The 22201-nt window shown below is 41.3% G+C and overlaps 1 protein-coding gene across 1 annotated transcript in view; it reads right to left on the bottom strand.

Annotated features, from left to right (window-relative positions):
- LOC103127856 (uncharacterized) overlaps nt 1-22201 on the bottom strand; it is a 135114-nt gene that overhangs the window by 9290 nt on the left and 103623 nt on the right. Inside the window, exons 80-89 of the mRNA XM_060205114.1 lie at nt 21910-22042; nt 20975-21120; nt 19877-20009; nt 17978-18123; nt 11157-11289; nt 9679-9824; nt 6480-6612; nt 5591-5736; nt 1750-1882; nt 578-723 (exon numbers count right to left, since the gene is read on the bottom strand). Coding sequence (XP_060061097.1) covers nt 578-723; nt 1750-1882; nt 5591-5736; nt 6480-6612; nt 9679-9824; nt 11157-11289; nt 17978-18123; nt 19877-20009; nt 20975-21120; nt 21910-22042 — 1395 coding nt within the window. The remainder of the gene's footprint in view (nt 1-577; nt 724-1749; nt 1883-5590; nt 5737-6479; nt 6613-9678; nt 9825-11156; nt 11290-17977; nt 18124-19876; nt 20010-20974; nt 21121-21909; nt 22043-22201) is intronic.

A 22201-nucleotide genomic window follows, 5' to 3' on the forward strand; every position in this document is an offset into this window, starting at 1 on the left:
TCAAACCTGATTAAGCTACCAATTTCATTAGAGGTAAAAGAGCTTTGAAAGCTCAATCAGCAGTCCACAAAAGCTACAATAGCATGCTGTCATTAGCAAAAACTCAGGACAAGAAATGTTTCCAATAATAGGAATAGGCATTCCATAAAGAAAATAGGACAAAACAATACTAAATGTGCCCTTTATTAATGCAGAGCTGAATAATGCATAAGACATGCAAAATAAGAAACAAATAGCATAAGAGATACAGTTGGAGACATCTGCATACCTTTCTCAGCAATCTATAGTTAGGCACCAACACACAAAAACAGTATACAGAGGCCCAAACACCACTAAGTCACTTGGCTTGACTGATCTTCACAGACATAAGATAACTAACAACATAAGAGACCTAAATACCATGGGATAATCTCTTCGGCACCATGAGACTAACTTCACTTATAACAAATCAGTCATAGAGCCCATAGTCTGACCAGTCGAGAATGGAAGAAATCAACAGAGCTACTGCAGAAGGCAACTTGCACTGAAGGAGAAGGCAGCACTGAGGGTCATTAGGCATTTTTTATGTTCTTCTTACCTTGGGAAGTTGAAGGTTCTGTGGGGGAAGAAGAGGAATTACAAGATGGGATCTTGCAGTATTCCCACCTCACGGCACTGTTGGTGGTATAACACCATGGGGCAACTTCTCCATCAGGGTTACGGCAGTAGTTTCCAAACAGATTCCTGAAAATCAAATTATTTTTCCAAGATGGCTTAAAAAAGTGATGAGCTGGGAGTCGGGCGGTAGCACAGTGGGTTAAGTGCACGTGGCGCAAAGTGCAAGGACCCACCTAAGGATCCGGTTTGAGCGCCGACTCCCCACCTGCAAGGGAGTCACTTTACAAGCGGAGAAGCAGGTCTGCAGGTGTCTGTCTTTCTCTCCCCCTCTCTGTCTCCCCCTCCTCTCTCCATTTCTCTCTGTCCTACCCAACAACGATGACATCAATACCACAACGATAATAATAATACAATAAAACAAGGGCAACAAAAGGGAATAAATTAAAAAATTAATATTTTTTAAGAAGTGATCAGCTGCTTATTCATCTTTACATTGTTTGCTTTAGTTTTATTCATGGTATGTATATTGTTTGGTTAGCATGCAGGCTCTGGTGGTGCTGAATCCAGATCTGGCCAATAACCACAAGTAACAGAAACTGATAGGTGAAAACTGAGCATGTGGAGTAGGGTGGCATGAGATTCCATGGAATTAATAGTATTTTATTTTCTTAGATAGAAGCTTGCAATGTATACCTTGATGATTAAGACTCAAGAAAATGGCTCTGGTGGTCACTGTGCCATATCTGCAAACAGAGTCTGTTCAGTGTTATTCAGCCTCAGAGAATATGCACCCCACTCTTGGAACAGAAGTACTCCTAACCAGTGTGCATTACGAGTATGGGACTTGTAATAACACAGTCCCGTGTGTTAGAATTTCCAACTTAGTGGCATGAGGTGGGGCTCAAGAATGGGAAATTCTAAAAATGTTCCTGAGAATCTTGTTGATGCTGTGGGAAACCTCACTTTTCAAATCCGGTTTCTACTCAGTTCAGTTCTTGGTTTCCTATGCCTTACTTGGACATGACTTGTCTTCATTTTCAGGATTCATGAATGCTATATCCTTATGATAACAGACTTTGAGAATAAGTGACAGGATTTACTCCTGTCAGACACAGAAGGAAGACCCATGTGGAAGACCCATGTGGAACCTACTTGGTGGGGTAGTTCTCCGGGGTCCTGCTGTGGCTGTGAGGGCTCTGTTCCCTCCAGCGCTGACAGGTGTGCCCAGAGACAGTCACAGCTACGCTGCCCCTGTAGTTCTCACCGGTGCCTTCCAAGCACTGATCTGTGGGGTTGAAAGTCAGTGTATTACTACAGTAGATTGCTAGAACAGGAATTAGAAAACTCAATAAAGACTTTTTCAAAGGCAGAAGACACAGACTCCAGGGAAGAGGTATTGAATGCAGGAATCTGGTCTTCAAGTACTCCTCGGAACTGGGCATTTGAAAATAGTTAATTATTTTCAGAAGAAGTCCACATTCTTACAACTACATGTTTTAGATGTCTCTTGAGGAATTCCCACAAAAACTAGGCTCGTGAAATAGGTACTTCTTTCTTCCTTCCTTCTTTTACTCACTTAGTCAGGTGGGCAGGAGTCAGTAAGCACCCCCCACACCTCCACACACTATGTGCTCTTGATTCTTCCACAAATATTATCTTACTCTCCTTGCAAGGAATCAATTATTCACTGAGTGACAGACAATAAGTGACCTACGTAGTCTATTTGCTAAAGGCAAACAAGAAAGACACAGAGAGAGGCCACTGAAAGGACAGAAATGTCTTTAAGGGAAAGTCCACATAGTTAGGAATAAGGATTTAAAAATGAACTCTGATAATAACAAATAAGAAAAGATCCAAAATGGCAACTGCCTAGCAGTGCCAGGATTACTCTCTGTGAAACTGGGGCAACAGACGCTGCAGCTACACCAACTACATGAACTAAGTGACACAGGAGTAACCCTTGAGATGGTAGCAGAGGAGAAGTGCACGGAACACAAGAGAAGAGACAAAGACAGCTGAAAGGCACAGCTCCTTCCCTCACAGTGCTCAGTGGCCTTGGATCACTCAGGGCTACTGATAACAGGGGAAGCCCGTTGGTCTCTCTGCAAAACTAAGCAATAGAAGTAACAGTGGGAGGCTTTCCTGTCTCAATACCCTTTGAGTTCTCTGGGTCACCTATTCTCCATGCCTACATCCCCCCAGCATCTCTGGAAAACCTACTCTGGTGGTCTCCCACCTGAGTGCTCTACCCAGACTTCTCAGCCAAACACCATTTGCTCTCACAAGTCCACCATACCCACAACCCTACCCTGAGACAGAGCCTCCACCTAGAGACATCCAGCCCAAATGGAACCTCTGGAATGCCAGAAGCCCCTCACATCCACCAGACCCCATGTGCCCCACCAAGAGATATCTGGGTCATGTCCAGCCCACACCAGGCTCCATGGGGATGTCGGACTACCTCATGTACCCTTCCAGACCCTGAACATCCTGCCTAAAGACAGACAGGTTGTGTTTAGCTTGTTCCAGGACCTGTCAAGCCACTGAACCCCACAGTGTGCTCCTCCTGACCCTACATGCCCCACCTGAAGTCGGCAGGATGGTACCCAGCCTGTGCTGGCACTCTGAAGCCAATGAACCCCTAAGTGCAAGCACCAGACCTTGCATGCCCTGCCTAGAGACATCAGGTTGCATTCATTCTACTCAGCTGTGACCATGGACTAAGAACTCAGACTGACAGGGATACAGACGTCACACAGGCTCCTGTGCTAAATGTGAATAGATATAGGCCCTAGGTCAGATCTATGGGGTTTATAATTAATGGTAATTATATACTCTCCCTATATCTGGGAGCTACTCTCTTCTCTAATTCAGCATTCTAGTTCTATTCTCAACTCTGACACCATCTTCCAAGACTATAATTTCAGCCCATCCGCATGTTAGCTGTCAGGCTCTAGCAAAAATTAGTAGTCATGGGCCCCTAAAATACACTTCCTAGTTTCTTCTCACATAAAGATGCTTAGTTCCATCTGCTCTATTCTTACCTTTAGGTTCCTGATTATTAAACAATTTGTTCTGCTTTATGTCTCACTGTCTTTTTTTTTTCAATTGCTTCCAGGGTTATCACTGGGGCTTGGTGCCTACACCATGAATATACTGTCCTGGAAGCCATTTTTCCTTTTTATTTTTAGTGGAATAGAGATAACATGAGAGTGGAGAGACAGAGAGGGAGAAAGACATCTGCATCACTTGCCCTCACACCCAGGAAACTTCCCTACTGCAGGTGGGGGGCCTGGGGCTCAAACCTAGGTTCTTAATGTGCATTCTTAACCTGGCACACCACTACAGGGAATTCTAAATTCTAAATCCCTCTACAGGAAATTCTAAAGGGACTCTTATAAAAGCAAACACACACACACACACACACACACACACACACACACACACACACATCTCTCTCTCTCTCTCTCTCTCTCTCTAAGACCCACATAAAATAATGGTACTGAAACATTTAAAAAATGAAGTTTCATTAAATGTTAATGGTCTAAAGATACCCATCAAAAGGCACAGAATAAGAATGTGGATTAAGAAGCATAACCCAACCACATGATACTGACAGGAGGAAAGAAACAGACTCAAAGTGAAAGGATAGAAAAACCATCATACAAGCCAATGTCCCTCAAAGAATAAAGAATAAAAGCAGAGTCAGTCATACTTAAATCTGTTACAATGTACTTCAAAATTGCCAGGAGCCATTTCTCTGCTTTATAGATGATAAGCTTTGAGACAACGGGAACCCCTCAAGACAAGTGTTAATTCCCCCCTGGGCAGGCCATTTCCCCTTAGGTAAACCATTTATCAGTAATCAAGTGAGTCAACATAAGTGAGTCAACACACAGCTTGGTTTCCACCATTTGTTGCAAGGAACATTCTGCTTTGAAGCTTGCTCCCCCTCCCCCTCCTCCAGCATTCCCTCTCCTTCCCCAAAGCCTTATAATGCCTGTGTTCACAATAAAATTTTGCAGCTTGATCAGAAACCTGTCTTGCTGTCATTCTTCGTGTCTCGTGTCCCTATCATTTCAGGTCTCATTGGGTTCCTAGCCCCTGTTCACCGCCCTGCTGGTCGGGGCACAAAATAATTAAAACAGTAAACGATTATTGGAAACTATATCATCTTGGATCAGTCAACCACGAGAAGCTCACAACAGTACATATCTATGCTCCAAATGAGGGGACAGAAAAGCAGGCAAAGCAGTTACTGAGACACCGGAGAAGTACACCACTAGCAGCACATGACAGTAGGGATTTTAACTCCCCACTCTCTCAGGCAGATAGAACAACCAGGCAGAAAAGCAGTAAGGAAACAAGAAAACTGAGTGGAGACATGGGTAGATATCTTCAGAGCTCTTCATCCCCCAATAGTGAAATATACGATGGTTCAAGAATTGCTATTCATAGAAGGATGACACCAGAATGAAGTCTGATTCTATAAAATATCCCTAAAAGTATCAAATATATTTTGGTCAATTAAACAGTTATTTATTCATACATATTGTATCAGAAAAATAGAGGGGTTTCTTCCTTAACACAGCAGTCCTAAGTGGCCCATTGCCTAGCAATACTTAAAAGTTTGCACAAAACTCAGATGAGTGAGATAGTTGACTCTGATAGTGTGCTGCTTTGCCATGTATGTGACCCCAGTTTAAGCTTTTGCCCCCACTGCATTACTGCCACTGAACGATCAGTATGGGATGGGTACTCCACCTGACAAGAACAGAAGACATCATCTTGCTAAAAGCACTTGGAATATTCTAAAATAAAATCATTATCTTAAGAATCATAATACCAGCTTCAAACAACTGGAAATTACTGAAATGATAACGATTTCTGACCAGAGAGTATCAACAAAGGTATTTTACAAAGCAGTATCACTGGAAGATACAAGTGAAGATAGCATTGGTGTTGCTCAGGTAATTCTCATGACTCTTCTTACCTGGGATAATCATAGGCTCTGTGGGTGGGCTTGAGGACTCACAGGTGGGGATGCTGCAGTATTCCCACCTCACAGCACTGTTGGTGGTATAACACCATGGGGCAATTTCTCCATCAGGGTTCCGGCAGTAGTTTCCAAACAGATTCCTGAAAAAAGAAGTGATCATGAGTCTGGATTTCCAAGAAGGGTAAATCAGTGAGCCAGATATTATAGACTTTGCATCAACAATTATCATTGTCTTAATTTGTCATGATTCTATTGACATTGTTAGTTCATCATGATAATGGATTCAGATCCATTTGAAACTCAACAATTATGACACCAAATTACAGGTAGCATTTTAATTAATAAAACTTAACCCCTTACATTTCACATAATTAGAAGATGGATGACACATCATAAAATACATTGCATGACAGTTTAGAATCAAGAAATCATACTTTACTCTGTGCAGGAGAGTTATTATAGAAAGAAAAGGCAATTTCTACACTATTCCTCCCTTTCATGTATTTATCCTAGAAATGGAACACAAGTATCCTATTCCTATGGAATTGTTATCAACCTTAGTGTGCTTTTAGTGGGGGCTTATGTAACATTATAAATGGGACTTATTCCTAGATTTACTAATTAGAATATGTAGACAAAGGCCCAAGAATGGGCAGGTATACACATTCCCAAGGATGCTTATGATGTTGTATGGAAAAACATACTTCGCAAACTTGTGTTGTAGTGAGTTAAGTAATCTGTTTTCCTTCCCTTTTAGGCTATGATAAGTTTTAATTACATAATATACAAATGCTCATTACTATTATAACAAAACTCCAGGCAAGTCAGTGGGATTTCCTGTTGCATGGTGTTGAACAGACAAGGAGGCCAGTGGGGCACTTACTTGGAAGGGTAGTTCTCTGGGGTGTACTCATGCCTGTGAGGGGTTTGTTTCCTCCAGCCTTGACAGGGCTGTCCAGATACAGTTATGGCCATGTTTCCTTGATAGTTTTCACCATTTCCCTCCAGGCACTGTTCTATTGGGGCAGAAAGTTGTAAGATTATTGCTTTAAATGTAAAGAGAAACCACAGTGAAGACCTTTTCAAAGATAGAAGGCAATGATGCCTGGGAAAGAGCTATGCTAGCAAGAAGCATACATCTGTCTTTGCTCACTCCTCCTCCTCTAAATTGAATATTTTAAAACTGTTGATCCATTCAGAATACATTGACTTGCTTTGGCTCTGTGTTAAAGATTATGTCTGAGGATCTTCTCCAGGTTCATGGACCTTATGTTAGAAAGTCATTTTCTCAGTCTCATAGGGCAGGAATTAACACTTTTTTTTTTATCTCCCAAGTCTCTGATCCTCATATCCATGATCCAACTTTTTTTTTTCTTTTCTTGCCAGAACACTGTTCAGTTCTGGCTTATTGTAGTGCTGAGGATTGAATCTGGGATCTTGAATCTATAAAGACAGCATCAGAAAATTCAAAAGCAATGAAATCATCCCAATCATCTTCTCAGACCACAGTGGAATTAAACTAACATTTAACAATCAACAGAAGATTAGTAATAGTCCCAAAATGTGGATGCTCAACAGTACACTACTTAACAACTACTGGGTCAAAGAGGAAATAAAGGAAGAAATCAAAATGTTTTGAGAGTTCAATGAAAATGAAGACACAAGCTATCAAAATATTTGGGACACAGCTAAGGCAGTACTGAGAGGGAAGTTCATAGCCATACAAGCACACATTAGGAAACAAGAAAAAGCACATATAAACAGCCTGATTACACATCTTAAAGACCTAGAAGGAGAAGAACAAAGGAACCCTAAAGCAATCAGAAGAACAGAAATAACTAAAGTTAGGGCAGAAATAAATAACATTGAAAATAAGAAAAGCATACAAAGATCAACGAAAGTAAATGTTGGTTCTTTGAAAGAGTGAACAAAATCAACAAACCTTTAGCCAGACTCAAAAAACAAAAAAGGGAGAAGACCCAAATGAACCAGATTGTAGATGAAAGAGGAGATATCACAACAGACACCACAGAAATTCAACATATCATGCAAGGATTCTATGAACAACCATATGCCACCAAGCTAAAGAACCTGGAGAAAACGAATGATTTCCTAGATACCTATGAACTTTCAAAATTAAATAAAGAGAAATTAGATAATATGAACAGGCCCATCACAGCTAATAAAATTGAAATAGTTACAAAAAGCCTTCCCAAGAATAAAAGTCCTGGACCAGATGGTTTTACAAATGAATTTGACAAATTCTTCAAAGAAGAACTAATACTTCTACTTTTAAAAGTCTTCCAGAAGATTGAAGACACTGGAATACTCCCTCCCAGATTCTATGAAGCAAACATCATTCTGATACCAAAAGCAGACAGGAACACAATCAGAAAAGAAAACTGCAGACTAATATCTCTGATGAACATAGATGTTAAAGTATAGAACAAAGTTCTATCCAACCAGATACAGCAGTATATTCAAAAGATTGTTCATCATGAACAAGTGGGGTTTATCCCAGGGATGCAAGGTTGGTTTAATATACATAAATCAATTAATGTGATCCACAGCATCAATAAAAACAAGACCGAAAACCACATGGTCATATCAATAGATGCAGAGAAAGCCTTTGACAAAATACATCCCTTTATGATCAAAACACTACAAAAAATGGGAAAAGATGGAAAAATCCTGAAGATAGTGGAATATATATAACAAACCTACAGCCAACATCATACTCAATGGGGAAAAACTGGAAGCATTTCTCCTCAGATCAGGTACTAGACATGGCTGACCACTATCACAATTATTATTGTATTGGAAGTTCTTTCCATAGCAATCAGGCAGGAGCAAGGAATTAAAGGCATACAGATTGGAAGAGAAGTAAAGCTCTTCGTATTTGCAGGTGACATGATAATATACATAGAAAAACCTAAGGAATCCAGCAAGAAGCTTTTGGAAATCTTCAGGCAATACAGTAAAGTGTCAGCAAAATTAACATTCAAAAGTCAGTGGCATTCCTCTATTCAAACACTAAGTTAGAAGAAGATGAAATCCAGAAATCAATTCCTTTTACTATAGCAACAAAAACAATAAAATATCTATATAGCAACAAAAACAATAAAATATCTAGGAATAAACCTAAACAAAGAAGTGAAAGACTTGTATACTGAAATTATGAGTCACTACTCAAAGGAATTGAAAAAGATACAAAGAAGTGGAAAGCAAAGTGCAAAGCGCAGGACTGGAATAAAGATCCTGGTTTGAGCCCCTGGCTCCCCACCTGTCTGGGAGTCATTTCACAAGTGACTTCTTTCCCCCTCTCTGTCTTCCCCTCCTCTCTCCACTTCTCTCTTTCCTATCCAACAACAACATCAATAACTACAACAATAAAACAACAAGGGCAACAAAAGGGAATAAATAAATGTTTTAAAAATTAAAAAAATACAAGCAACAGCCTAGCTGTTTATCTGCCTAAATCAGAGTTCCAAGGTATGTAAAGTACACACTTGATCAAAGAAAAATCAACATAAGTGAATATATAAGGTTATACATATTATCACTCTGCTCTTAGAAATCAATATAACAGATGAGAATCACCAGGGAGAGTACAGATAAACTACAGAACACTAAATCATTGGATCTGTTATTTCTGGAACAGTCCACCTTACAACACTAAAGCTTTGCCACATATAGATGGAAAATCCCCAAAGAAGACCCAACCCTTTTCTGAACTTTGAAACCAATTTCAACCAGTAGAAAAGTCAGTGAAGTTATACAGCATATGTTGTGGCCAGAATATAATGAAAGCATCAGTAAACCTAATGAGCCTACCCTAGAAAATAATTCTTTTATTTTTTTTTAGATTATTTATTTATTTATGAGAAAGATAGGAAGAGAAAAAGAACCTGTACACTCTGGTCATACATGTGCTGCTGGGTATTGAACTTGGGCCCTCATGCTTGAGGGTCCAGTGCTTTATCCACTAAACCACCTCCCAGACCACTAGAAGATAATTCTACTGAAGGAAAAAGGTGAAGATGGCATGATGGTCTTCAGGAAACTCTCATGACCCTTCTTACCTGGGACAACCAGATGCTCCGTGGGAGGGGTAGGGGACTCACAGGCGGGGATGCTGCAGTATTCCCACCTCATGGCACTGTTGGTGGTATAGCACCAAGGGGCAACTTCTCCATCGGGGTTACGGCAGTAGTTTCCAACCAGATTCCTGAAGAGGGAGGGAACGTGAGTTCACTTCTAGGGTATCAAGTACATGGGTCAGGTGCTTGCTTATTACTTTGTAGTAACATTCCTTACTGTATTTCTGTCTCATTCTCTTTTAACCAATTCCATTGACAGCTTGACTCAGGGTCCAGGTGGTACCATATCTAATCAGTGCTCAGCAATTTTAAAAAATGATTAATATGTGGAAATTTGAGCAATTAGAATGGATACTACAAAATTCCCAGGCGTTGTGGTACACAGTAATTTTCTAGAGAAATGTTTTAAATATACTCGTGATGGTATAGACTCAAGAAAAAGAGGTTTTTGTTTCTGTAGTGCCCATTGTGTAACATATTGCAAGTGAGATGAATATTTTTCCTGCTTTAGTGCCCAAAAGAGTCTTCATTCTAAGTTTGAAATCATTGAAATCAAAGTTTCTTTAGCCTTACTATAAGTTTAGTGTTATGTGGGAGGTGGGGGGCTTTAAGAAATGATTTTGGATAATACCACTTGAGCATATATCCAAGGGCACGAAAACACAAACTCAGAAGGGTAGATGCACCCCCATGTTCACAGTTCCACTAGTCATAACAACTACGCTATGTAAGAAGCCTAAATTCCCAAGGAGAGATAGATGAATGGATAAAGAAGTTTTGGAACATAAATTTAATACTATCTATTCTGAAATTTAAAAAGATGAGATTGCATCACTATGAATAAAGTGATGGGACAGGGGCAGGGAGTGACCATGCCAAGTGAAATAGAGAGGTTAAGCACAACTACTGGATGGCTTAACTCATATGTAAATGTAGATGGATAAAGCAAATGGACTCATAAAAACTAATGCTACCCACAATGGCTCTTGGACTTTGGAGAAACTATGGTTATTTGGTGGGCTGGGGGATCTAAGTGCTTTGGTGTAGAATGTGGTGATTTACACTAAACATGTATGGGTGGAGAATCATACCTTTGAAATATAATTTTGCAAAATACTGTTAAGTCATTAATAAAACTGAAAAATGAATAAATATTTCTAGGGGAAATGTTGCTGAATAAATCTACCCCTGTAGTTATGACTTTAGGATTTGTAGTTCAAGAATGAGCAGATGCACAAGATGTAACTACATTGCTACTGCTGTTCTGAGGGTGGCCTGCACTGCACTGCATAGCCATGTGCTAGCAATTTTCTATTTCCTTTCCCTTTCCTACAATTAGGCTTGATTTTTCTCCTAGGATCATGGATTCTACATTCCTATGACAACAAGATCGAGGGCTAAGTCAGAGATACTTTCCATTGTGTGGTGCCAGATGGGAATAAGACCCGTAGGAGACCTACTTGGTGGGATAGTTCTCTGGGGTCCTGCTGTGGCTGTGAGGACTCTGTTCCCTCCAGCGCTGACAGGTGTGCCCAGAGGCAGTCACAGCCATGTTCCCCCTGTAGTTTTCACCTGTGCCTTCCAGGCACTGATCTGTGGGGTTAAAAGTGTTTGCTAATTACTTAAATGGGGAAAAGAAATTACAATGAAGACTTTCTCAAAAGTAGACATCACAGAGGCCTGGAAAAGGGTAATGGAAGTAGGGAGTAACTTCAATCTGTCTTCTTCTCTAGTCATTAACATTAAATACTTGTGTAATTTCTGCATCCCGATAGGTCTGAGCTGCTTTCCATGGTCATAACTAGGAAAATTCTAGGCTACACTCATTTCAGGACCCGTCTTCCTCAAGTGGCAGAGCATTTGACCCAGTCTCCCTTCAGAGAGTGGGGCAGTCACTACCATTGATGTGTTACACTATGAGGGCAAGGTCCTATAGAAGCCCACAGAGGGTTTATGATGTTGTTCCTGTTGGAAGTGACCAGTGATGGTGGAGAATAGGATCCATTAGAGGTCTAGGCCCATCATATCTATGTGGGAATCCCAGGACTCCCTGACTAGGGCCCCGATGATGGGGTGACCTGGTAGTGACCAAAAGGGCCATCATTAAAGTGTGCTGGTCTCTTGCCCTTATCCAGCATTTGTCGTCCTTCCTTTTATCTGACATGGTTGGACTTTGAGTGAGGGAAGTGAAATAGGTAGTAGGTTGTCAGGGTCCTGACAAGGACCCCGCTTCTTAGTCTGGCTGAGTCAGCTGACCCACTCTGTTGTGCATCACAGGAGGGGGCTGAAGGGGCCAGACCAAGGGCAGCAGGAGTGAGTACACTGGGGGTCTTTCCAAGAGACGAAGCCAAGGATCACCCCAGGACACTATTTGCCTATGAGTAGTACATTTATTGTCTTTCAAGCAAGAGTTTTTATAGGTTGGTGTGGGGGAAGAACAGGGTGGCTATGGCCTAGCCTTATATGGTCAGGAATGTTAAGGGGTACCTTATATGGTCAAGACAGCAGGAGATAGAGAAATGGTGAGGGTCTTCTCAGTAACCGTTGGGTAAGTGGTCAAGCTAGTTTGGAGAATGAGGAAGTGAAACTGCCAGCTAGCACAGAGGAGATGTGGGCCCCTGCCCGAAGGAGACTCATGGGGGCTGGGCCCCATTTGGCAGGTTCCCTCTTGCTCAACCCATAGAGGCGAAACACCCCCGGGAGACTGACAGAAGGCCTTTACCTCCCAGGCATCCAGGGGTCCTGGGCCACACTTGACCTCGGCTTATGCAAGGCCCCACAGTAGGTGAGGAGGGTATATAGGTATAAGTGGAAACTATTTGATTAAGTACTTTATGGTGTCTTTTTTTTTTTTAGGTCTTTGTACTTGCTTATTGCAACTTATTGAGCCACTGCAAACTACTGTACACTTTTATTTTAAGGTGTATATTTTCCCCTAACTTATGGATACATATGCACATGTGCTCTATCTCATGGGATGAATATGAATAGATATGAGTCCCAGATAAGATTGATGGGGTATACAATTGACAATATTTAGATACGTTCCCATATTTGGGAGCTTCTCTCTGCTCTAGCTTCTTCTATCTTCTCCAGCTTTCTAGTCCTATTTCCAACTCTGACACCATGTCCCCAGACAATACCTTTAGCCCACCTGCATGTTAGCTATCAGGCTCAGGCAAAAATTAGTAAAGTCATGGGCCCCTTGGAGTAAACCTAAAATAGAGCCACTAGCTTTTTCCAAAATGGAGACCCCAAATCCCATCTGCTTTATTCTTACTTTTAGGTACCTGATGATTAAACAATTAGTTCTTCTTTATATCTTTATATAAAGAATAATTAAACAATTAGTTATTCTTTATGTCTTCTTTATATCTTCTTTATATTTTACTGTTTTTTCACCTACCAAGTTGCAGTTGCAACTATGATTCTAACCTGATGTCCCTGGGCAGATGACCTTACCAGTGTGTCCTGGAACCTCCCCTATCCAGGGCCCTGCCCCACTAGGGAAAGAGAGAGACAGGCAGGGGGTGTGGGTCCACCTGCCAACACCCATGTCCAGCAGAGAAGCAGTTACAGAAACCAGAACTCCCACCTTCTGCATCCCATAAAGATACTGGGTCCATACTCCCAGAAGGATAAAGAATAGGAAAGCTTCCAATAGAGGGGATGGGATATGGAACTCTGGTGGTAGGAACTGTATGGAATTGTACCTGTCTTCTCCTACAATCTTGTGAACCATTATTAAATCAATAAAAATTAAATACTTGAATACTGATGATTCTTGGACAAGTAGAAGAACTACATTGGTGATCAATTTCAATCTGGTTAGATCAAGAATTTCATTATGGATGTGAGGGTGATCTGGCTGTGACATCTGTCACCCCATTGATTGCCAGGGTTGATTCGGCTGATCTGGCTGACTAGGTGGGTGTCCCCTTCCTCCCTCACTGCTCCATGTGCATCCCTCCCAAAGCTGCATGCTCGGTCGAAGAGGACAGCCTTCCCTGAATAGAGACGGACCGGTCTTCGGTCGAGGGTATACGAGTAGCTGTGCTCCCCTGCTAGAACCTCCAAACAAGTGCTCAAAAATTTCATTACATGTATAGAATTTAGAAATTAAGGGGCCAAGCAGTGGCACACCTGGTTAAGTGCACACATTACAATGTGTAAGAACCCAGGTTCAAGCCCCTGGCCCCCATCTGCAGGGGGAAAGCTTCATAGGTGGTGAGCAGGGATGCAGGTGTCTCTCAGTCTCTCTCCCTCTCTATCTCTCCTTCCCTCTCAATTTTCTTTTATTTCCATCCAATACTAAATAAATAAAATAAAATAAAATATTTTTAAATAATTTAGAAATTAAAAATGAAAAGGGGGGAACAGCTATTGTGTGAAAACAACAACACTGGAGTAGTGGCTATATTCACAAGAGCCAGAAAAGGTTCTAGAATGTAGACTATTTTCACTAATAGGAACAGTGATCATTATACCTGTGATTCCCCATGACTGCAATCTCCACATAGAATCACACAATCAAATAAATGCACAAAGACTCAAAGTTTGTTCTTTGTAAAGTCAGTGTGGCTAACACCCTTGCTATCCTTTACGAAGATGGTAAATAGTGTGTCCCTGACCATTGGGGTTCTTAGTCTTTTATTGGTTAGTTACATAATATAGCAAAGGAATTACAAAATAGCTTGAAGTGTCAGCATAAGGCATAATTGGTTCAATAACAAAGGGAACTAAAATGGAAACAGAAACATCCCTGGAAGGGCAGAGACAACAAATAGCATGGCCATCATAGCTCTTCTACCAAGCTTACAATACTTCGAGATTTCTTCTAACTAGCACCCCAATGGGATCCTAGCAGATATATTGCTGTAAGGGCCAATAAGTCGCATCCCTTCTCATTCACCTCTAGTTACTTATCATGCTATTGCAGTTGACCTGGTGTTGGATTTGGGCCCTATAGGTATCTGTCAGAATTTGAGAAGTTAACAGAAGTTGTTCACCCTGCAGTGTAATTAGGCCATGGGTTGTGTGGATCTGTGGTAGGCAAAAAGCCTGGCATGCTCAGATAGATGTTTTCTCACAAGGAACAAACACGGGAGTAGAAAGGGTGAATTATTCTGCAAAAGCATAACATTCATGTATGCCTGAAGTAGAAATCTAGGTTATATGAAGCAAGTAGAGAAAGAGGTAAATCTGCCCTAAAGTAAAGGCATCACCATCCAGCTCTCAAAAATTGATAAAAAGAAGTGACAAAACACCAAAGAAATGGAAAAGGAGCACATAGCACTAACTATTTCATCCTAACAACTTTCGGGAACAATTTACCAAATAACAACAGGAGTCACTTTTTTTTTTAAGATCACTTGCAAGACCATCCAAGAGAACCCCCTATTCTGAACTATAGAAACAAATTTTACACCTATTTTCATAGCAGCACAATTCATAATAGCTAAAACCTGGAATCAAACCAGGTGACCAACAACAGATGAATGGCTGAGAAAGCTGTGGTATATATACACAATGGAATACTACACAGCTATTAAGAACAATGAACCCACCCTCTCTGACCCATCTTGGATGGAGCTAAAAGGAATTATATTAAGTGAGCTAAGTCAGAAAGACAAAAACAAGTATGGGATGATCCCACTCATAAACAAAAGTTGAGAAAGAAGAACAAAGAGGGAAACTCAAAGCAAGATCTGAGTGAGTTTGGAGTAGGGCACCAAAGTAAAAATCTCTGGGTGGAGGGTGAGGGTGGATGTTCAGCTTCACTGGGAGGAGGGGGGGGAGAGGACCAGACGGGACAGTCTTTTGGTGGTGGGAATGGTGTTTATGTACAATCCTATTAACTTGTAATCATATAAATAACTATGTAATTAATATGAGAGGGGAAAAACTGATTGAATGTCTCAAGGTTTTTAATGCACAGACCATAGGCTGAGTCTTTGAAATGTTGACTGTCCTAAAAGCTTAGACCTGGAGAACAGAAGCAACCGGTGGCAATACTTTATAAGATACAGATAAATATAAATAACATCAAAGGTCATAAATTTTGGTGAGGTTGTATATGATACAACAAATCCTAACAATGGGATTTTCAAAGTTAACCAACTGCCAAATAATTGGATTATAACAATAACTATCTACTGCCTTCTTAAACCCCCAAAGAGCAGGAAGCTCCCGCATCCTCTATAAAGCCCATATTTTCCCCAGTCCTGGAACCTCTAGGGTGCAGCTCACCTTCCTGCATACTTCTCTCAATTCATACCAACTGACACTGCATCTTCTGATCCCAGCCTATTCAATGCTCAGCATGCTTCACTTTGGAATGTGTCCAGAGATGTCAGGCAGGGAATGTCAACCCTTCAGCCTCATTACTCCAGTGAGACCTTTCCTTTCTCAGAGGACACCTTAATTCCATTTCTGGTGGTTCACTTCATAACAAAGCCTCAAAACCTAGATACAGACCAGGTCCCATGAGATAGGACAGATGTTCACATGTATCCATAAATTAGGGCAAATATATACCTGAAAGCAAAAGTGCACAATAGTCTGCAGTGAGTCAATATATGCAGCAAGCAAGTATAAAGACCTAAAAAGACACCATAGAGTGCCTAATGAAATAGTTTCTACTTAAACATAGATATCCTCCCCACCTACTTCCTATTATATTTCCCTCAGTCACTCCAAAGCTAACCTTATCAAAGTAGGGACTACAAAAGCTGAGTAAGGGCAAGAGACTGGCACACTTTAATGATGACTTTAGTTGCTATCAGGCCACCCCATCAGCTGGGGCCCTAGTCCAGGAGTCCTGGGATTCCCACACAGACATGATGGGCCTAGACCTCTAACAGATTCCTCTCTCCATTGTCACTGGTCATCTCCATCAGGAACAACATAATGGACCCCTTTGGGGGCCCTCATAAGGTTTTGCCCTCAATGTGGATCAATAACGGTAGAGAATGTCCCATTCTCTGAAGGGAGGTTGGGTAACATACTCCATCTACCACCTGAGGAAGATGGGTCCTGAAATAGGTGCAACTTGGGATATTCCTTCTCATGACCACAGAATGCATGTTCGGACCTACAGGGATGCAGACATTACATAGGATCTGAAGCTGAATATGGGCCCCAGGTCAAATCAATGGGGTTTACATCCAATAATATTTATACACTTATCCCATATTTGGGAGCTACTCTATTCTCTGATCCAGCTTTCTAGCCCTCTTTCCACCCATAACATCATCTCCCCAGACAATAACTTGGGTCCACCTGCATATCAGATGTCAGGTTCAAGCAAAAACTAATAATGTCATGGGCCCTTTGGAATATACCTAAAATAGACCTACTAGCTATTTCCAAAACAGAGACCCCCAAATCTCCATCTGCAATATTCCAGCCTTTAGGTTCATGATTAGTCAACAATTTGTTTGGTTTTATATGTTAGCTCTTTTTTCAGCCACCAGGTTCTGGATGCTAGCTTAATGCCAACCGGACCTCCCTGGGCAGATGACCCCACCAATGTGTCCTGGAGCCCTGCTTCCCCAGAGCCCTGCCCCACTGGGAGTATGGATTGATCTGTAGATGCCCACGCTCAGCAGGGAAGCAATTACAGGAGCCAGACTTTCCACCTTCTACACCCTATAATGACTCTGGATCCATATTCCCAGCGGGTTAAAGAATAGGAAAACTATTAGGGGAGGGGATGGGATACAGAGTTCTGGTGATGAGAATTGTACACCTCTTATCCTGTAGTTTTGTCAGTGTTTCCATTTTATAAATAAATTTTTTTTAAAAAAAGAAAAGAACTTAACCAATTAAGGCTTCCGTGGACTGAAGACTCCATGAATGCATCCTGGAGCTCCACTTCCCCAGAGACTCACCCTACTATGGAAAGAGAGAGGCAGACTGGGAGTATGGACTGATCTGTCAAAGTCCATGTTCAGTGGGGAAGCAATTACAGAAGCCAGACCTTCCACCTTCTGCAACCCACACCCCAGAGGTATAGAGAATGGGAAAGCTATCAGGGGAGGGGATGGGATATGGAGATTGGGTGGTGGGAATTGTGTGGAGTTGTACCCCTCCTACCCTATGGTTTTGTTAATTTATCCTTTCTTAAATAAAAAATAAATTAAAAAAATATTGAAATTATATAGCCTTATTCTGAATAAAAAGAATGGCAGTAAAAAGCTGTTTGTGAAGGTGATCTCATTGAAGGAGAAAATTGAAGGCAGCTTTGGGGGCCCTTGAAGGCTCTCATGACCCTTCTTACCTACAAGATCAAGAGGCTCTGTGGGTGGAGTAGAGGACTCACAGGCGGGGATGCTGCAGTATTCCCACCTCACGGCACTGTTGGTGGTATAACACCAAGGGGCCACTTCTCCATCAGGGTTACGACACAGGTTTCCAATCAAATTTCTGAAAAGAAAGTAATTATAAATCTATCTTTGGAGGTTAAAATTAAGTGATCAGGTACCTGCTTATCTACCTGTATATTAGTATTCTTTGTTATTTTGATGTTTCAGAACTCTGTTACATCTTTCCTGTTGGCATGCAGTCACATGGTAACACTGAGCCCAGACCCCATCCACACTGTACAGTCATCTAAACTGGGTGCCATGTTGGGTCATATGCGAGAAGCGCAAGTTCTGTGAGATTTAATACAATGATGGCATAAATGGTGAAAATATCTTGGAACATAATATTTGATGGTTTAGAATTATAAAACTCATTTTCTCTGTGTGTGGTACTTTCCTATATGTTAGAAAAGTGAGGACCTGGTAGTGGCGCACCTGGTTGAACACACATGTTACAGGGCACAAGGACCCAGGTTCAAGTCCCCGTGCCTGTTGGTATGCTTCTAATTCTGCTTCTAAAAACCCCTTCTGTTTCATTTGGTTTAATCCCCCCTGCTTAACACTAGTCTATTTACATAACTAAGCACCGGTATGCCTGTATGGGATTGGTTTGATCCCACTCAAAGCTGCGGTCTATTTACATAAATCACTAACTATGCACCACCCTCCCTCCAGGGCATTGGTGGTTCAGTGGTAGAATTCTCGCCTGCTCTGCCCCCTCTCCTTGTCACACCCTGATTTTCACCAGTCACTTTTCTCTCCACCCTCTCTACGTCACATCCTGTTCACAGACTACTTGGAAAGTATATATAAGGACAGGATTGTTCGTTTTAGTTTCAGTTTTTAGTTTAGTTTAGCTCGGCTTAGATTGTGCTGCATCCTGCATGAATAAAGAGATACTGCCTACAGCTCAGCCATGAGTCCCTGGTCGTCTGTCTCCACCCGCGAAGCCAGCCCGACACGTGCCCACATGTAGGGGGAAAGCTTCACGAGTGGTGAAGCAGGTCTTCAGGTGTCTCTCTCCCTCTCTATCTCTCCCTTCCCTCTCAACTTCTTGCTATCTCCATCCAATAAATATAATAAAAACTAAATTAAAAGTGTTTTTAAAGTCATAATGTAGCTGGGTGGTAGCACAGTGGGTTAAGTGCAGGTGTCACAAAAAGTCATAATGTCTTTAGAAAAAGAAAGAAAAGTGATGGATAGTTTCCACACTCTTTCTTTCTCAGTGTCCACCCTAGCCAAGGAAAGCAAGTGTTCCAGTCATGAAATGAAAAATGTGTGAATTTTAATGTGCATTTAATGCATGGGTATCTTCTTTATTTCTATTTTATTTGATAGGACAGAGAGGAATTGAGATGGAAGGCGAAGGTAGAGAGGGAGATAAAAAGGTAGATACCTGAAGACCTGCTTCACCATGGGTGAATTTTCCCTCTGCAGGTGTAAAGCAGGGGCTTGAACCCAAGACCTTGTGCATGACAATATGTGCACCCAACTTGGCATGCCTGTCCAGGTCTGATGGAGGGATTTCTGAAAGATTGCTTGTGGGTTTATTCCAAGAGTTACTGATATAGGAAGCTAGGGTTGAAGCCCAAGAATAAGTAAATCTAAAATTTCTAAGAATACTGGCACTGCCATTGTGGGAAAACAAGTTTGAAAAATTAGATATTCTAGCATGTTTTAGTTTAGTGCTATTTCCATCTCTTTGAGTAGGATATGGCCATGTTATGTTCTTATGCTATCAGAATTAAAGGCTAGCTGGTGAAATTTCCAGATTATATATTGTGAGATCAATATGGAGACAGGTAGGGACTTACTTGGAGGGATAGTTCTCTGGGGTCCTACTGTGCTTGTGAGGTCTCTGTTCCCTCCAGCGCTGACACCTGTGTCCTGATGCAGTCACAGCCATGCTACCTCGATAGTTTTCACCATTTCCCTCCAGACACTGATCTGTTGGGTCAGAAGGTTATGGATTGTTATTTTAATAAGGAAAATAAATTACAACAAATGATTTTTCAACAAGAAGATGCCTGGGGTGGTCCGGGAGGTGGAGCAATGGGTAAGGCATTGACCTTTCAAGCATGACATCCCAAGTTCAGTCCCTGCAGCACATGTACCAGTCATGTCAGGTTCTTTGTCTCTCCCTCTCTCTCTCACTCTCTCTCTCTCTCCCTATATTTCTCAGTAATACATAAATAAATTCTTTTTTTTAAAAAGATGACTGGGCATGAGCAACAGCTAGATGGAACATCAGATTTTCTTCTATTTCACTCTTCTCTGATGGGCACTTGAACAACTTTGATGATTAGTCAACAACTTGTTTGGCTTTTCATGTTAACTCTCTTTTCAGCCACCAGGTTCCAGATGCTAGCATGATGCCAACCAGACTTCCCCGGACAGATGACCCCACCAATGTGTCCTGGAGCTCTGATCCCTCAGAACCCCACCCCACTAGGAAAAGAGAGAGACAGGCTGGAAGTATGGATTGACCTGTCAATGCCCATGTTCAGCGGAGAAGCAATTACAGAAGCCAGACCTTCCACCTTCTGCATCCCACAATGACATTGGGTCCATACTCCCAGAGGGTTAAAGAATAGGAAAGCTATCAGGGGAGGGGATGGGATACGGAGTACTGGTGGTAGGAATTGTGTGGAGTTGTACTCCTCTTATCCTATGGTTTTGTCAGTGATTCCTTTTTATAAATAATAAAAAATAGTAAAATAAATGTAAAATAAAATTAAATAAAAGGATTTCCCCTAGTGAATGAGGAAGCCAAATTTACCAACTGAAAACTGGTAAAACTACAAAATACATAGTCTGAGGAGAACAAACTAAATATCAACAAAGCTACACTAGCAGGTGATATCACAGAACAGAAAAGGGAAGATAGTGACTGCTCTCATAGATTTTTGTACCTGCAACAACCAGATGCTCTGTGGATGCAGCAGAGGACTCACAGGCAGGGATGCTGCAGTATTCCCACCTCACGGCACTGTTGGTGGTATAGCACCATGGAGCAACTTCTCCTCCAGTGTTACGGCAGTAGTTTCCAACCAAATTTCTAAAAAAAGAAAATAATTATGAGGCCAGCATTTGAAGAAGGTAAAAAAAAAATGGTTAAATGCTTGTTTACTTATTTGTATATTAACACTATTGCATTAATGTTGATAGCTATTCAACTCTATTCTACTGGCAGACTGTTTAGGGTGATATTGAAGTCAGATCTAGTCATTATATTCAGCTATTCAAAATGAATGTCAGGTGAAGTGTTAAGCAAGCAGAGTAAACTTCCATTATGATTTTTTAAATATAAATATGACATATATCCATCTCTTGATTCAGTCCTGAAGCATCTTTCATGATGGCTTAAGACTCAAGAAAATAAGCCATTCAAATTGTTGGACAGTGACTCCTTCATTGAGAAGATGGTAGCAGATGATTTCCAACTTTGACTTTCATGTGTAAGCATTCAAGTCATGAAGAGAAGTGCTTTAGCCATAGAATGGAAACTCCTCTAGAAGTATACCCAGAATGTGCACTTAATGGGGTTTTATCAACACCAATTTCCTGATTTCCCTCAATCCAAAAATTGTGCATTTAGACATATTACCCGAGAGTTGGTATATCTAACAATCACAGACGATGCATTTGTTATTAGTGCTGAAGTTCAATTTGTGAATCTTTGATGTAGCAAGTATACTGCTGTTTTCTCTTCCATTGCTTACAATATGTCCAGTCTCCACCCAACATGTATGAATGATATATTCTCATGATAACTGACATAAAGCAAATCAGTAGGATTTCCCATTGCATACTATCAGACGGAGAATGCAATTTGTGAGGGACTTACTTGGAGGGGTAGTTCTCTGGGGTGTATTCATGCCCATGAGGGGTCTGCATTCTCCAGTTCTGACAAGTATACCCAGATATAGTCACTGACATGTTCCCTCGGTAGTTTTCACCATTTCCCTCCAGGCACTGATCTGTTAAATCAAGTATTAGTGGAGTTACTACTTGAATGGGGAAAGTGCAATAAAGACTTGATTCAAAGGTAGAATGAACAGAAGTCAGGAAAGGGGCAAGGGCTAAAGGATGCAGGGAACATTTTCATCTTCATCTTTATCTTCCACTCTTCCAATCAG

The sequence above is a fragment of the Erinaceus europaeus genome, chromosome 13 (assembly GCF_950295315.1).
Source record: "Erinaceus europaeus chromosome 13, mEriEur2.1, whole genome shotgun sequence".
Lineage (NCBI taxonomy): Eukaryota > Metazoa > Chordata > Mammalia > Eulipotyphla > Erinaceidae > Erinaceus > Erinaceus europaeus.